The sequence below is a fragment of the Lampetra fluviatilis genome, unplaced genomic scaffold (genome assembly GCF_964198595.1).
Source record: "Lampetra fluviatilis unplaced genomic scaffold, kcLamFluv1.1 SCAFFOLD_415, whole genome shotgun sequence".
In the NCBI taxonomy this organism is placed as follows: Eukaryota; Metazoa; Chordata; class Hyperoartia; order Petromyzontiformes; family Petromyzontidae; genus Lampetra; species Lampetra fluviatilis.
Window position 1 is genome coordinate 51,789 of NW_027620932.1, and position 15,712 is coordinate 67,500.

Genomic DNA, 15,712 nt, shown 5'->3' on the forward strand with positions numbered 1-15,712 from the left:
TTTGAGTGTTTTTTTGGGGTATTTTCGTCTGATTTGAGTGTTTTTTGGGATTTTTTTCGTCTGATTTGAGGGTTTTTTTGGGGTATTTTCGTCTGATTTGAGTGTTTTTTGGGATTTTTTCGTCTGATTTGAGTGTTTTTTGGGTATTTTCGTCTGATTTGAGTGTTTTTTTGTCATTTTTTTCCGTCTGATTTGAGTGTTTTTTGGGATTTTTTTCGTCTGATTTTAGTGTTTTTGTAGGTATTTTCGTCTGATTTGAGTGTTTTTTTGTGATTTTTTTCGTCTGATTTGAGTGTTTTTTGTGATTTTTTTCGTCTGATTTGAGTGTTTTTTGGGGTATTATCGTCTGATTTGAGTGTTTTTTGGGATTATTTCGTCTGATTTGAGTGTTTTTTGGGATTTTTTTCGTCTGATTTTAGTGTTTTTTGGGGTATTTTCGTCTGATTTGAGTGTTTTTTGTGATTTTTTTCGTCTGATTTGAGTGTTTTTTGTGATTTTTTTTCGTCTGATTTGAGTGTTTTTTGGGGTATTATCGTCTGATTTGAGTGTTTTTTTTCGTCTGATTTGAGTGTTTTTTGGGATTTTTTTCGTCTGATTTTAGTGTTTTTTTTAGGTATTTTCGTCTGATTTGAGTGTTTTTTGTGATTTTTTTCGTCTGATTTGAGTGCTTTTTTGGGGTATTTTCGTCTGATTTGAGTGTTTTTTGGGATTTTTTTCGTCTGATTTGAGTGTTTTTTTGGGGTATTTTCGTCTGATTTGAGTGTTTTTTGGGATTTTTTTCGTCTGATTTGAGTGTTTTTTGGGGTATTTTCGTCTGATTTGAGTGTTTTTAGTCATTTTTTTCCGTCTGATTTGAGTGTTTTTTGGGATTTTTTTCGTCTGATTTTAGTGTTTTTGTAGGTATTTTCGTTTGATTTGAGTGTTTTTTGGGATTTTTTTCGTTTGATTTGAGTGTTTTTTGTGATTTTTTCGTCTGATTTGAGTGTTTTTTGGGGTATTATCGTCTGATTTGAGTGTTTTTTGTCATTTTTTCGTCTGATTTGAGTGTTTTTTTGTCATTTTTTCGTCTGATTTGAGTGTTGTTTGGGGTATTTTCGTCTGATATGAGTGTTTTTGTCATTTTTTCGTCTGATTTGAGTGTTTTTTTGGGGTATTTTCGTCTGATCTGAGTGTTTTTTGTCATTTTTTCCGTCTGATTTGAGTGTTTTTTGTGATTTTTTTCGTCTGATTTGAGTGTTTTTTGGGGGTATTATCGTCTGATTTGAGTGTTTTTTGTGATTTTTTTTCGTCTGATTTGAGTGTTTTTTGGGGTATTATCGTCTGATTTGAGTGTTTTTTTCGTCTGATTTGAGTGTTTTTTGGGATTTTTTTCGTCTGATTTTAGTGTTTTTTTTAGGTATTTTCGTCTGATTTGAGTGTTTTTTGTGATTTTTTTCGTCTGATTTGAGTGTTTTTTTGGGGTATTTTCGTCTGATTTGAGTGTTTTTTGGGATTTTTTTCGTCTGATTTGAGGGTTTTTTTGGGGTATTTTCGTCTGATTTGAGTGTTTTTTGGGATTTTTTTCGTCTGATTTGAGTGTTTTTTGGGATTTTTTTCGTCTGATTTTAGTGTTTTTTGGGGTATTTTCGTCTGATTTGAGTGTTTTTTGTGATTTTTTTCGTCTGATTTGAGTGTTTTTTTGTGATTTTTTTTCGTCTGATTTGAGTGTTTTTTGGGGTATTATCGTCTGATTTGAGTGTTTTTTGGGGTATTTTCGTCTGATTTGAGTGTTTTTTTCGTCTGATTTGAGTGTTTTTTGGATTTTTTTTCGTCTGATTTTAGTGTTTTTTTTAGGTATTTTCGTCTGATTTGAGTGTTTTTTGGGATTTTTTTCGTCTGATTTGAGTGTTTTTTGTGATTTTTTTTTCGTCTGATTTGAGTGTTTTTTGGGGTATTATCGTCTGATTTGAGTGTTTTTTGGGATTATTTCGTCTGATTTGAGTGTTTTTGGGATTTTTTTTCGTCTGATTTTAGTGTTTTTTGGGGTATTTTCGTCTGATTTGAGTGTTTTTTGTGATTTTTTTCGTCTGATTTGAGTGTTTTTTGTGATTTTTTTTCGTCTGATTTGAGTGTTTTTTTGGGGTATTATCGTCTGATTTGAGTGTTTTTTGTGATTTTTTTTCGTCTGATTTGAGTGTTTTTTGGGGTATTATCGTCTGATTTGAGTGTTTTTTTTCGTCTGATTTGAGTGTTTTTTTGGATTTTTTTCGTCTGATTTTAGTGTTTTTTTTAGGTATTTTCGTCTGATTTGAGTGTTTTTTTGTGATTTTTTTCGTCTGATTTGAGTGTTTTTTTTGGGGTATTTTCGTCTGATTTGAGTGTTTTTTGGGATTTTTTTTCGTCTGATTTGATTGTTTTTTTGGGGTATTTTCGTCTGATTTGAGTGTTTTTTGGGATTTTTTTTCGTCTGATTTGAGTGTTTTTTTGGGGTATTATCGTCTGATTTGAGTGTTTTTTTCGTCTGATTTGAGTGTTTTTTGGGATTTTTTTCGTCTGATTTTAGTGTTTTTTTTAGGTATTTTCGTCTGATTTGAGTGTTTTTTGTGATTTTTTTCGTCTGATTTGAGTGTTTTTTTGGGGTATTTTCGTCTGATTTGAGTGTTTTTTGGGATTTTTTTTCGTCTGATTTGAGTGTTTTTTTGGGGTATTTTCGTTTGATTTGAGTGTTTTTTGGGATTTTTTCGTCTGATTTGAGTGTTTTTTGGGGTATTTTCGTCTGATTTGAGTGTTTTTTGTCATTTTTTCCGTCTGATTTGAGTGTTTTTTGGGATTTTTTTCGTCTGAATTTAGTGTTTTTGTAGATTTTTTTCGTCTGATTTGAGTGTTTTTTGTGATTTTTTTTTCGTCTGATTTGAGTGTTTTTTTGGGGTATTATCGTCTGATTTGAGTGTTTTTTGTCATTTTTTTTTCGTCTGATTTGAGTGTTTTTTTGGGGTATTATCGTCTGATTTGAGTGTTTTTTTGGGGTATTTTCGTCTGATTTGAGTGTTTTTTTTCGTCTGATTTGAGTGTTTTTTGGGATTTTTTTCGTCTGATTTTAGTGTTTTTTTTTAGGTATTTTCGTCTGATTTGAGTGTTTTTTTGGGATTTTTTTCGTCTGATTTGAGTGTTTTTTGTGATTTTTTTTTTCGTCTGATTTGAGTGTTTTTTGGGTATTATCGTCTGATTTGAGTGTTTTTTGGGATTATTTCGTCTGATTTGAGTGTTTTTTTGGGATTTTTTTCGTCTGATTTTAGTGTTTTTTGGGGTATTTTCGTCTGATTTGAGTGTTTTTTGTGATTTTTTTTCGTCTGATTTGAGTGTTTTTTGGGATTTTTTTCGTCTGAATTTAGTGTTTTTGTAGATTTTTTTCGTCTGATTTGAGTGTTTTTTGTGATTTTTTTTCGTCTGATTTGAGTGTTTTTTTGGGGTATTATCGTCTGATTTGAGTGTTTTTTGTCATTTTTTTTCGTCTGATTTGAGTGTTTTTTGGGGTATTATCGTCTGATTTGAGTGTTTTTTGGGGTATTTTCGTCTGATTTGAGTGTTTTTTTCGTCTGATTTGAGTGTTTTTTGGGATTTTTTTCGTCTGATTTTAGTGTTTTTTTTAGGTATTTTCGTCTGATTTGAGTGTTTTTTGGGATTTTTTTCGTCTGATTTGAGTGTTTTTTGTGATTTTTTTTTCGTCTGATTTGGAGTGTTTTTTGGGGTATTATCGTCTGATTTGAGTGTTTTTTGGGATTATTTCGTCTGATTTGAGTGTTTTTTGGGGTATTATCGTCTGATTTGAGTGTTTTTTGTGATTTTTTTTCGTCTGATTTGAGTGTTTTTTGGGGTATTATCGTCTGATTTGAGTGTTTTTTGTGATTTTTTTTCGTCTGATTTGAGTGTTTTTTGGGGTATTATCGTCTGATTTGAGTGTTTTTTTCGTCTGATTTGAGTGTTTTTGGGGATTTTTTTTCGTCTGATTTTGGTGTTTTTTTAGGTATTTTCGTCTGATTTGAGTGTTTTTTGTGATTTTTTTTCGTCTGATTTGAGTGTTTTTTTTGGGGTATTTTCGTCTGATTTGAGTGTTTTTTGGGGTATTTTCGTCTGATTTGAGTGTTTTTTGGGGTATTTTCGTCTGATTTGAGTGTTTTTTGTCATTTTTTTCCGTCTGATTTGAGTGTTTTTTGGGATTTTTTTCGTCTGAATTTAGTGTTTTTGTAGATTTTTTTCGTCTGATTTGAGTGTTTTTTGTGATTTTTTTTTCGTCTGATTTGAGTGTTTTTTGGGGTATTATCGTCTGATTTGAGTGTTTTTTGTGATTTTTTTTCGTCTGATTTGAGTGTTTTTTGGGGTATTATCGTCTGATTTGAGTGTTTTTTTCGTCTGATTTGAGTGTTTTTTGGGATTTTTTTCGTCTGATTTTAGTGTTTTTTTTAGGTATTTTCGTCTGATTTGAGTGTTTTTTGTGATTTTTTTCGTCTGATTTGAGTGTTTTTTTGGGGTATTTTCGTCTGATTTGAGTGTTTTTTGGGATTTTTTTCGTCTGATTTGAGGGTTTTTTTGGGGTATTTTCGTCTGATTTGAGTGTTTTTTGGGATTTTTTCGTCTGATTTGAGTGTTTTTTGGGATTTTTTTCGTCTGATTTTAGTGTTTTTTTGTGATTTTTTTTCGTCTGATTTGAGTGTTTTTTGGGGTATTATCGTCTGATTTGAGTGTTTTTTGTGATTTTTTTTCGTCTGATTTGAGTGTTTTTTGGGGTATTATCGTCTGATTTGAGTGTTTTTTGGGGTATTTTCGTCTGATTTGAGTGTTTTTTTCGTCTGATTTGAGTGTTTTTTGGGATTTTTTTCGTCTGATTTTAGTGTTTTTTTTAGGTATTTTCGTCTGATTTGAGTGTTTTTTGGGATTTTTTTCGTCTGATTTGAGTGTTTTTTGTGATTTTTTTTTCGTCTGATTTGAGTGTTTTTTGGGGTATTATCGTCTGATTTGAGTGTTTTTTTGGGATTATTTCGTCTGATTTGAGTGTTTTTTGGGATTTTTTTCGTCTGATTTTAGTGTTTTTTGGGGTATTTTCGTCTGATTTGAGTGTTTTTTGTGATTTTTTTCGTCTGATTTGAGTGTTTTTTGTGATTTTTTTTTCGTCTGATTTGAGTGTTTTTTGGGGTATTATCGTCTGATTTGAGTGTTTTTTGTGATTTTTTTTCGTCTGATTTGAGTGTTTTTTGGGGTATTATCGTCTGATTTGAGTGTTTTTTTCGTCTGATTTGAGTGTTTTTTGGGATTTTTTTCGTCTGATTTTAGTGTTTTTTTTAGGGTATTTTCGTCTGATTTGAGTGTTTTTTTGTGATTTTTTTCGTCTGATTTGAGTGTTTTTTTGGGGTATTTTCGTCTGATTTGAGTGTTTTTTGGGATTTTTTTCGTCTGATTTGAGTGTTTTTTTTGGGGTATTTTCGTTTGATTTGAGTGTTTTTTGGGATTTTTTCGTCTGATTTGAGTGTTTTTTGGGGTATTTTCGTCTGATTTGAGTGTTTTTTGTCATTTTTTCCGTCTGATTTGAGTGTTTTTTGGGATTTTTTTCGTCTGAATTTAGTGTTTTTGTAGATTTTTTTCGTCTGATTTGAGTGTTTTTTGTGATTTTTTTTCGTCTGATTTGAGTGTTTTTTGGGGTATTATCGTCTGATTTGAGTGTTTTTTGTCATTTTTTTTCGTCTGATTTGAGTGTTTTTTGGGGTATTATCGTCTGATTTGAGTGTTTTTTGGGGTATTTTTCGTCTGATTTGAGTGTTTTTTTTCGTCTGATTTGAGTGTTTTTTGGGATTGTTTTCGTCTGATTTTAGTGTTTTTTTTAGGTATTTTCGTCTGATTTGAGTGTTTTTTGGGATTTTTTTCGTCTGATTTGAGTGTTTTTTGTGATTTTTTTTTCGTCTGATTTGAGTGTTTTTTGGGTATTATCGTCTGATTTGAGTGTTTTTTGGGATTATTTCGTCTGATTTGAGTGTTTTTTGGGATTTTTTTTCGTCTGATTTTAGTGTTTTTTGGGGTATTTTCGTCTGATTTGAGTGTTTTTTGTGATTTTTTTCGTCTGATTTGAGTGTTTTTTGTGATTTTTTTTCGTCTGATTTGAGTGTTTTTTGGGGTATTATCGTCTGATTTGAGTGTTTTTTGTGATTTTTTTTCGTCTGATTTGAGTGTTTTTTTGGGGTATTATCGTCTGATTTGAGTGTTTTTTTCGTCTGATTTGAGTGTTTTTTGGGATTTTTTTCGTCTGATTTTAGTGTTTTTTTTAGGTATTTTCGTCTGATTTGAGTGTTTTTTGTGATTTTTTTTCGTCTGATTTGAGTGTTTTTTTGGGGTATTTTCGTCTGATTTGAGTGTTTTTTGGGATTTTTTTCGTCTGATTTGATTGTTTTTTTGGGGTATTTTCGTCTGATTTGAGTGTTTTTTGGGATTTTTTCGTCTGATTTGAGTGTTTTTTGGGGTATTTTCGTCTGATTTGAGTGTTTTTTGTCATTTTTTCCGTCTGATTTGAGTGTTTTTTGGGATTTTTTTCGTCTGAATTTAGTGTTTTTGTAGATTTTTTTCGTCTGATTTGAGTGTTTTTTGTGATTTTTTTTTCGTCTGATTTGAGTGTTTTTTGGGGTATTATCGTCTGATTTGAGTGTTTTTTGTGATTTTTTTTTCGGTCTGATTTGAGTGTTTTTTTGGGGTATTATCGTCTGATTTGAGTGTTTTTTTCGTCTGATTTGAGTGTTTTTTGGGATTTTTTTCGTCTGATTTTAGTGTTTTTTTTAGGTATTTTCGTCTGATTTGAGTGTTTTTGTGATTTTTTTCGTCTGATTTGAGTGTTTTTTTGGGGTATTTTCGTCTGATTTGAGTGTTTTTTGGGATTTTTTTCGTCTGATTTGAGGGTTTTTTTGGGGTATTTTCGTCTGATTTGAGTGTTTTTTGGGATTTTTTTCGTCTGATTTGAGGGTTTTTTTGGGGTATTTTCGTCTGATTTGAGTGTTTTTTGGGATTTTTTCGTCTGATTTGAGTGTTTTTTGGGGTATTTTCGTCTGATTTGAGTGTTTTTTGTCATTTTTTTCCGTCTGATTTGAGTGTTTTTTGGGATTTTTTTCGTCTGATTTTAGTGTTTTTGTAGGTATTTTCGTCTGATTTGAGTGTTTTTTGTGATTTTTGTTCGTCTGATTTGAGTGTTTTTTGTGATTTTTTCGTCTGATTTGAGTGTTTTTTGGGGTATTATCGTCTGATTTGAGTGTTTTTTGGATTATTTCGTCTGATTTGAGTGTTTTTTGGGATTTTTTTCGTCTGATTTTAGTGTTTTTTGGGGTATTTTCGTCTGATTTGAGTGTTTTTTGTGATTTTTTTCGTCTGATTTGAGTGTTTTTTGTGATTTTTTTTCGTCTGATTTGAGTGTTTTTTGGGGTATTATCGTCTGATTTGAGTGTTTTTTTCGTCTGATTTGAGTGTTTTTTGGGATTTTTTTCGTCTGATTTTAGTGTTTTTTTTAGGTATTTTCGTCTGATTGAGTGTTTTTTTGTGATTTTTTTCGTCTGATTTGAGTGTTTTTTTGGGGTATTTTCGTCTGATTTGAGTGTTTTTTGGGATTTTTTTCGTCTGATTTGAGTGTTTTTTTGGGGTATTTTCGTCTGATTTGAGTGTTTTTTGGGATTTTTTCGTCTGATTTGAGTGTTTTTTGGGGTATTTTCGTCTGATTTGAGTGTTTTTAGTCATTTTTTCCGTCTGATTTGAGTGTTTTTTGGGATTTTTTTCGTCTGATTTTAGTGTTTTTGTAGGTATTTTCGTTTGATTTGAGTGTTTTTTGGGATTTTTTTCGTTTGATTTGAGTGTTTTTTGTGATTTTTTTCGTCTGATTTGAGTGTTTTTTGGGGTATTATCGTCTGATTTGAGTGTTTTTTGTCATTTTTTCGTCTGATTTGAGTGTTTTTTGTCATTTTTTCGTCTGATTTGAGTGTTGTTTGGGGTATTTTTCGTCTGATATGAGTGTTTTTGTCATTTTTTCGTCTGATTTGAGTGTTTTTTTGGGGTATTTTCGTCTGATCTGAGTGTTTTTTTGTCATTTTTTCCGTCTGATTTGAGTGTTTTTTGTGATTTTTTTTCGTCTGATTTGAGTGTTTTTTGGGGTATTATCGTCTGATTTGAGTGTTTTTTGTCATTTTTTTTCGTCTGATTTGAGTGTTTTTTGGGGTATTATCGTCTGATTTGAGTGTTTTTTTCGTCTGATTTGAGTGTTTTTTGGGATTTTTTTCGTCTGATTTTAGTGTTTTTGTAGGTATTTTCGTCTGATTTGAGTGTTTTTTGTGATTTTTTTTCGTCTGATTTGAGTGTTTTTTGTGATTTTTTCGTCTGATTTGAGTGTTTTTTGGGGTATTATCGTCTGATTTGAGTGTTTTTTGGGATTATTTCGTCTGATTTGAGTGTTTTTTGGGATTTTTTTCGTCTGATTTTAGTGTTTTTTGGGGTATTTTCGTCTGATTTGAGTGTTTTTTGTGATTTTTTTCGTCTGATTTGAGTGTTTTTTGTGATTTTTTTTCGTCTGATTTGAGTGTTTTTTGGGGTATTATCGTCTGATTTGAGTGTTTTTTTCGTCTGATTTGAGTGTTTTTTGGGATTTTTTTCGTCTGATTTTAGTGTTTTTTTTAGGTATTTTCGTCTGATTTGAGTGTTTTTTGTGATTTTTTTTCGTCTGATTTGAGTGTTTTTTTGGGGTATTTTCGTCTGATTTGAGTGTTTTTTGGGATTTTTTTCGTCTGATTTGAGTGTTTTTTTGGGGTATTTTCGTCTGATTTGAGTGTTTTTTGGGATTTTTTCGTCTGATTTTGAGTGTTTTTTGGGGTATTTTCGTCTGATTTGAGTGTTTTTAGTCATTTTTTTCCGTCTGATTTGAGTGTTTTTTGGGATTTTTTTCGTCTGATTTTAGTGTTTTTGTAGGTATTTTCGTTTGATTTGAGTGTTTTTTGGGATTTTTTTCGTTTGATTTGAGTGTTTTTTGTGATTTTTTCGTCTGATTTGAGTGTTTTTTTGGGTATTATCGTCTGATTTGAGTGTTTTTTGTCATTTTTTCGTCTGATTTGAGTGTTTTTTGTCATTTTTTCGTCTGATTTGAGTGTTGTTTGGGGTATTTTCGTCTGATATGAGTGTTTTTGTCATTTTTTCGTCTGATTTGAGTGTTTTTTGGGGTATTTTCGTCTGATCTGAGTGTTTTTTGTCATTTTTTCCGTCTGATTTGAGTGTTTTTTGGGATTTTTTTCGTCTGATTTTAGTGTTTTTGTAGGTATTTTCGTCTGATTTGAGTGTTTTTTGGGATTTTTTTCGTCTGATTTGAGTGTTTTTTGTGATTTTTTTTCGTCTGATTTGAGTGTTTTTTTGGGGTATTATCGTCTGATTTGAGTGTTTTTTGGGATTATTTCGTCTGATTTGAGTGTTTTTTGGGATTTTTTTCGTCTGATTTGAGTGTTTTTTGTGATTTTTTTCGTCTGATTTGAGTGTTTTTTGTGATTTTTTTTCGTCTGATTTGAGTTTTTTTGGGGTATTATCGTCTGATTTGAGTGTTTTTTGGGGTATTTTCGTCTGATTTGAGTGTTTTTTTCGTCTGATTTGAGTGTTTTTTGGGGGGATTTTTTTCGTCTGATTTGAGTGTTTTTTGTGATTTTTTTTTCGTCTGATTTGAGTGTTTTTTGGGGTATTATCGTCTGATTTGAGTGTTTTTTGGGATTATTTCGTCTGATTTGAGTGTTTTTTTCGTCTGATTTTAGTGTTTTTTGGGGTATTTTCGTCTGATTTGAGTGTTTTTTGTGATTTTTTTCGTCTGATTTGAGTGTTTTTTGTGATTTTTTTTCGTCTGATTTGAGTGTTTTTTGGGGTATTATCGTCTGATTTGAGTGTTTTTTGTGATTTTTTTCGTCTGATTTGAGTGTTTTTTTGGGGTGTTTTCGTCTGATTTGAGTGTTTTTTGGGATTTTTTTCGTCTGATTTGAGTGTTTTTTTGGGGTATTTTCGTCTGATTTGAGTGTTTTTTGGGATTTTTTCGTCTGATTTGAGTGTTTTTTGGGGTATTTTCGTCTGATTTGAGTGTTTTTTGTCATTTTTTCCGTCTGATTTGAGTGTTTTTTGGGATTTTTTTCGTCTGATTTTAGTGTTTTTGTAGGTATTTTCGTCTGATTTGAGTGTTTTTTGTGATTTTTTCGTCTGATTTGAGTGTTTTTGTGATTTTTTCGTCTGATTTGAGTGTTTTTTGGGTATTATCGTCTGATTTGAGTGTTTTTTGGGATTATTTCGTCTGATTTGAGTGTTTTTTGGGATTTTTTTCGTCTGATTTTAGTGTTTTTTGGGGTATTTTCGTCTGATTTGAGTGTTTTTTGTGATTTTTTTCGTCTGATTTGAGTGTTTTTTGTGATTTTTTCGTCCGACTTGAGTGTTTTTCCGGCATTTTCTCGGTTTTTAGTGCTTCGCAGGCTACGGCGGGTCACCTCTGCCCTGACCTTTGCCCTGACCTTTGCCCTGACCTTTGCCTCTCGCCCGCGACAGGATGGCGCTGAGCTTCTGCCCGTTCTGCGGCAGCCAGGTGCAGGAGGCCTTCAGCTTCTGCCCTTCGTGCGGCCAGGGCCTCTCGGCTGTGACCATCGCGTGCCGACAGGCCGGCACGGGCGGCCCTCCCGGCACGGGCCGCTCCTCCGACGGACACGGACAGGGACACGGACAGGGCCTTGACCACGGACAGGGACACGGACAGGGACACGGACAGGGACACGGACAGGGCCTTGACCGCAAACGGCGTCAGCCACCGCTCGCCGATGATGATGATGGGGAGGAGGAGGACGATGGGGCGGGCAGCCCAGGTTCGGAGATTGTTTGTGTTGTGTGTTGTTGTTGTTGTGTTGTTGTTGTGTGTGTTGTGTGTTGTTGTGTGTGTGCGTGTGTTGTTGTGTGTGCGTGTGTGTGTGCGTGTGTTGTTGTGTGTGCGTGTGTGTGTGCGTGCGTGCGCGTGCGTGCGTGCGTGTGCATGTGTGTTATGTCTTTGTGTGTGCGTGTGCGTGTGTGCGTGTTGCTGTGTGTGCGGCAAAAACAACCCCCTACCTCCTCGTGGTGCCGGACGGGCAACGCTGTCGTGGACAATGCTGTGGGGGGAGGGCCAATTCCGATTGGCCTTTCCCCTCATGGCGTCTGTGACCACCACAACGGCCAAATGGGGGCTCTGGACAGGTGCGAGGGGCTGGTAACCCCTCCACCTTCAACTAATTACCACAAAGCCACTTGAAAAATATCTAATTAATAAGCTTGTGCCGGAGGCCCCGGGGGGACAGGCGTCTATGACGTCTCCTGGCCAAACCCCATTTGGCGGAGCCAGGAGATTGAATCTTCACCCTCGGGGCTCCTCCAGAAACAACAAAAAACCACTTCGTGTGGCCACGTGGAATGTTCGAACGCTCACTGCGGAGGAGAGGCTGCCACGCCTCTGTCGGGAGCTGGACCGGTACCGCCTGGATCTCTGTGGTATTCAGGAGGTCCGGTGGACCGGTTGTGGTTACCGCCACCATGAGGGGTGGACAGTCCTCTACTCGGGGCAGGAGACTGCCAAACAACAGGGAGTGGCTCTTCTTCTGAACAAAAGAATGAAGGGGGCGTGGGAGCGTGGCGGTGAGGTGTGGGAAGCTGTAAGCCCCAGGCTACTGTGGGCTCGCCTTCCCATCAACGGGAGGCAAGGAGTGGTGGTCGTGGTTACTTATGCCCCCACCGAAGACGAACATCCGTGGAGGGATGCAGGCAAAGCCGATGAGTCGGATGCTTTCTATGACCTCCTGTCACAGGTGCTGGCTAAAGTGGCCACTCGGGACAGAGTCATCTTGTTGGGTGACTTCAATGCCCGAGTTGGTCATGATGCTGGCACCTGGTCTGGAGTGATTGGAAGGCATGGGCCAGATCAGCTCAATAGCAACGGTAGGAGTCTGCTAGATTTTTGTGCAGCCCATGGGCTTGTTATTACCATCACGCTGTTCCGGCATTGGCGCATCCACACAACATCATGGATGCATGCCGGGTCCAAGCAAGAACATCTGCTGGACTACATAGTGACGGACCAGCGGATGCGAGCCCATGTCCTTGACACCAGGACCTACCGTGGAGCTGATCTGCCCTCTGACCATCGACTTGTCATCTGTAAGATGCACCTGCCATTCTTCCACTCCGTTGGTGGGTGTACACCCAGGACCCCATTCAAACCTAAGGTGGCCTGGTCTCAGCTAGCTGATAAAAGTTGCAAGCGAGAATTTCATCATCGCTTGCGGCTGGGGTTGGCATCGTCCCCCACTCCTCCTGATGTCGAGGGTAAATGTGCGAGGTTTAGGACTGTGACTCAGGCAGCTGCAATGGCTGCTTTGGGTACGTGGTCCAGACCTCCCCAGAGACCCTGGCTGACAGAGGAGGTGTTCAGGATGGCTGAGAAAAAGCGACAGGCCCACTCTCATCGTCTACAGCATCCCACGTCGGAGAATGAGGAGGCTTACCGCAGCCTTCGCTCGGAGGTTCGGAGAGCCGTAAGGCGCTGCAAGGATGGGTGGTGGTCGCGGGTTGCTGAGGAGATGGAGTCTGCCTCAGTGGCCCGCGATCACAAATCGCTCTTTAACTCCATCAAAAAAGTAACCTGCAGCGCCACACCTATTACCATCATTAGGGGAAAAAGCGGTGATCCAATCTCCGACCCCCAGGAACAGGTTTGCAAATTTGCTGAGCATTTCTGTGAAGTCCTGAGCGAGTGGTTGAATGAGTGGGTGAGTTAGAGGGTGAGTGGGTCAGTGAGTGAATGAGTCAGCGAGTGGGTGAGCGAGTGGGTGAGTGAGTGGGTGAGTGAGTGAGTAGCAGAGCGAGTGGTTGAATGAGTGGGTGAGTTAGGGGGTGAGTGGGTGGGTGAGTTAGGGGGTGAGTGGGTCAGTGAGTGAATGAGTCAGCGAGTGGGTGAGCGAGTGGGTGAGTGAGTGGGTGAGTGAGTGAGTAGCAGAGCGAGTGGTTGAATGAGTGGGTGAGTTAGGGGGTGAGTGGGTCAGTGAGTGAATGAGTCAACGAGTGGGTGAGCGAGTAGCTGAGCGAATAGCTGAGTCAGTAGCTGAGTGAGTGAATCGCTGAGTCAGTAGCTGAGTGAAAAAGTGAACTACTCACCTCATCAATCAAAATAATCAACTCTCCCTCCCTCCCTCCCACTGCCTCTCTCCCTCCGGCACAGCCGCATCTCCGGTGAGGCGCGCGCCGCGTCGGCGCAAACCGCCGGCCGCATCTCCCGCCGCCGCCGGCACCGGCAACGCGGCCTCACCGGGCCAGGCCTCACCGGGCCAGGCCTCACCGGGCCCCGGCGGGGCCGGCGCCGGGCCCGCCGGCACGCCCAGGGAGACGCGGCGCAAGTCGGTGGCGTTTGCGCCGATCGGCAGGCAGAAGCCGCCAATTTCACCGGCGGCGGCGGTGGTACAGCCGGCGGCGGTGGTACAGCCGGCGGTGGTACAGCCGGCGGTGGTGGTGACGCGAGATGCCAAGATGGAGTTGACGCCGACTGCCGCATCCGGTGAGTGTTGGGGCGGTGAGCGTGGGGGTGGTGAGCGTGGGGTGGTGAGCGTGGGGGGGGGTGAGCGTGGGGTGGTGAGCGTGGGGGTGGTGAGCGTGGGGGGGGTGAGCGTGGGGGGGGTGAGCGTGGGGGGGGTGAGCGTGGGGGGGGTGAGCGTGGGGGTGGTGAGCGTGGGGGGGGTGAGCGTGGGGTGGTGAGCGTGGGGGGGGGTGAGCGTGGGGGTGGTGAGCGTGGGGGGGGTGAACGTGGGGGGGGTGAGCGTGGGGGTGGTGAGCGTGGGGGGGGGGTGAGCGTGGGGTGGTGAGCGTGGGGGGGGGTGAGCGTGGGGGGGGTGAGCGTGGGGGGGGTGAGCGTGGGGGGGGGTGAGCGTGGGGGGGGTGAGCGTGGGGGGGGTGAGCGTGGGGGGGGTGAGCGTGGGGGGGGTGAGCGTGGGGGGGGTGAGCGTGGGGGGGGTGAGCGTGGGGGTGGTGAGCGTGGGGGGGGTGAGCGTGGGGGGGGTGAGCGTGGGGGGGGTGAGCGTGGGGGTGGTGAGCGTGGGGGGGGGGTGAGCGTGGGGGGGGTGAGCGTGGGGGGGGTGAGCGTGGGGTGGTAAGTGTGGCTGAGTGAGTGAGCGACTTGGTGAGTGACTCGGTGAGTGACTGAATGAGTGAGTGAGTTGGTGAGTCAGTAGTTGAGTGAGTGGCTGAGTGAGTGGCTGAGTGAGTGAGTAGGTGAGTGGCTGAGTGAGTAGCTGAGTGAGTGGCTGAGTGTGTAAGTATTTGAGTGGCTGAGTGAGTGGGTGAGTGAGTAGGTGAGTAGCTGAGTGAGTAGCTGAGTGAGTGAGTGAGTAAGTGGGTGAGTGATTGAGTGAGTAAGTGGGTGAGTGAGTGAGTGGTTGAGTGGCTGAGTGAGTGAGTGGCTGAGTGAGTAGGTCAGTGGCTGAGTGAGTGAGTGGGTGAGTGAGTAGCTGAGTGAGTAGCTGAGTGAGTGGCTGAGTGAGTGAGTAAGTGAGTGAGTGAGTCGGTGAGTGAGTAAGTGGGTGAATGAGTGAGTGGTTGAGTGGCTGAGTGAGTGAGTGGCTGAGTGAGTGAGTGGCTGAGTGAGTGAGTGGCTGAGTGAGTGAGTGGCTGAGTGAGTGAGTAGCTGAGTGAGTGGCTGAGTGAGTAGCTGAGTGAGTAGCTGAGTGAGTGGCTGAGTGAGTAGCTGACTGAGTGGCTGAGTGAGTGGGTGAGCGAGTAGCTGAGTGAATGGCTGAGTGAGTGAGTAGCTGAGTGAGTGAGTAGCTGAGTGAGTGGCTGAGTGAGTGGGTAGCTGAGTGAGTAGCTGAGTGAGTGGCTGAGTGAGTAGCTGAGTGAGTGGCTGAGTGAGTAGCTGACTGAGTAGCTGAGTGAGTGGCTGAGTGAGTGAGTAGCTGAGTGAGTAGCTGAGTGAGTGGCTGAGTGAGTAGCTGACTGAGTGGCTGAGTGAGTGGGTGAGCGAGTAGCTGAGTGAATGGCTGAGTGAGTGAGTAGCTGAGTGAGTAGCTGAGTGAGTGAGTGAGTAAGTGGGTGAGTGATTGAGTGAGTAAGTGGGTGAGTGAGTGAGTGAGTGGTTGAGTGGTTGAGTGAGTGAGTGGCTGAGTGAGTAGGTCAGTGGCTGAGTGAGTGAGTGGGTGAGTGAGTAGCTGAGTGAGTAGCTGAGTGAGTGAGTGGCTGAGTGAGTAGCTGAGTGAGTAGCTGAGTGAGTGGCTGAGTGAGTAGCTGAGTGAGTAGCTAAGTGAGTGAGTAGCTGAGTGAGTGGCTGAGTGAGTGGCTGCGTGAGTAGTTGAGTGAGTAGCTGAGTGAGTGAGGGAGTGGCTGAGTGAGTGAGTGAGTAGCTGAGTGAGTGAGTTGCTGAGTGGCTGAGTGAGTAGCTAAGTGAGTGAGTGGCTGAGTGAGTAGCTGAGTGAGTAGCTGAGTGACTAAGTGAGTAGCTAAGTGAGTGAGTGGCTGAGTGAGTAGCTGAGTGAGTAGCTGAGTGAGTAGCTGAGTGACTAAGTGAGTAGCTAAGTGAGTGAGTGGCTGAGTGAGTAGCTGAGTGAGTAGCTGAGTGAGTAGCTGAGTGACTGAGTGAGTGGCTGAGTGAGTGGCTGAGTGAGTGGCTGAGTGAGTGGCTGAGTGAGTGAGGGAGTGGCTGAGT

At 40.5% G+C, this 15,712-nt stretch overlaps 1 protein-coding gene across 1 annotated transcript in view; it reads left to right on the forward strand.

Annotated features, from left to right (window-relative positions):
• The window catches only part of LOC144954550 (serine/threonine-protein kinase VRK1-like), a gene marked incomplete at its 3' end in the record, with an annotated part of 39,038 nt that overhangs the window by 7,995 nt on the left and 15,331 nt on the right, over nucleotides 1-15,712 (forward strand). Inside the window, exons 2-3 of the mRNA XM_078885020.1 lie at nucleotides 10,555-10,865; nucleotides 13,244-13,576. Of these exons, the coding sequence (XP_078741146.1) occupies nucleotides 10,555-10,865; nucleotides 13,244-13,576 (644 nt within the window). The remainder of the gene's footprint in view (nucleotides 1-10,554; nucleotides 10,866-13,243; nucleotides 13,577-15,712) is intronic.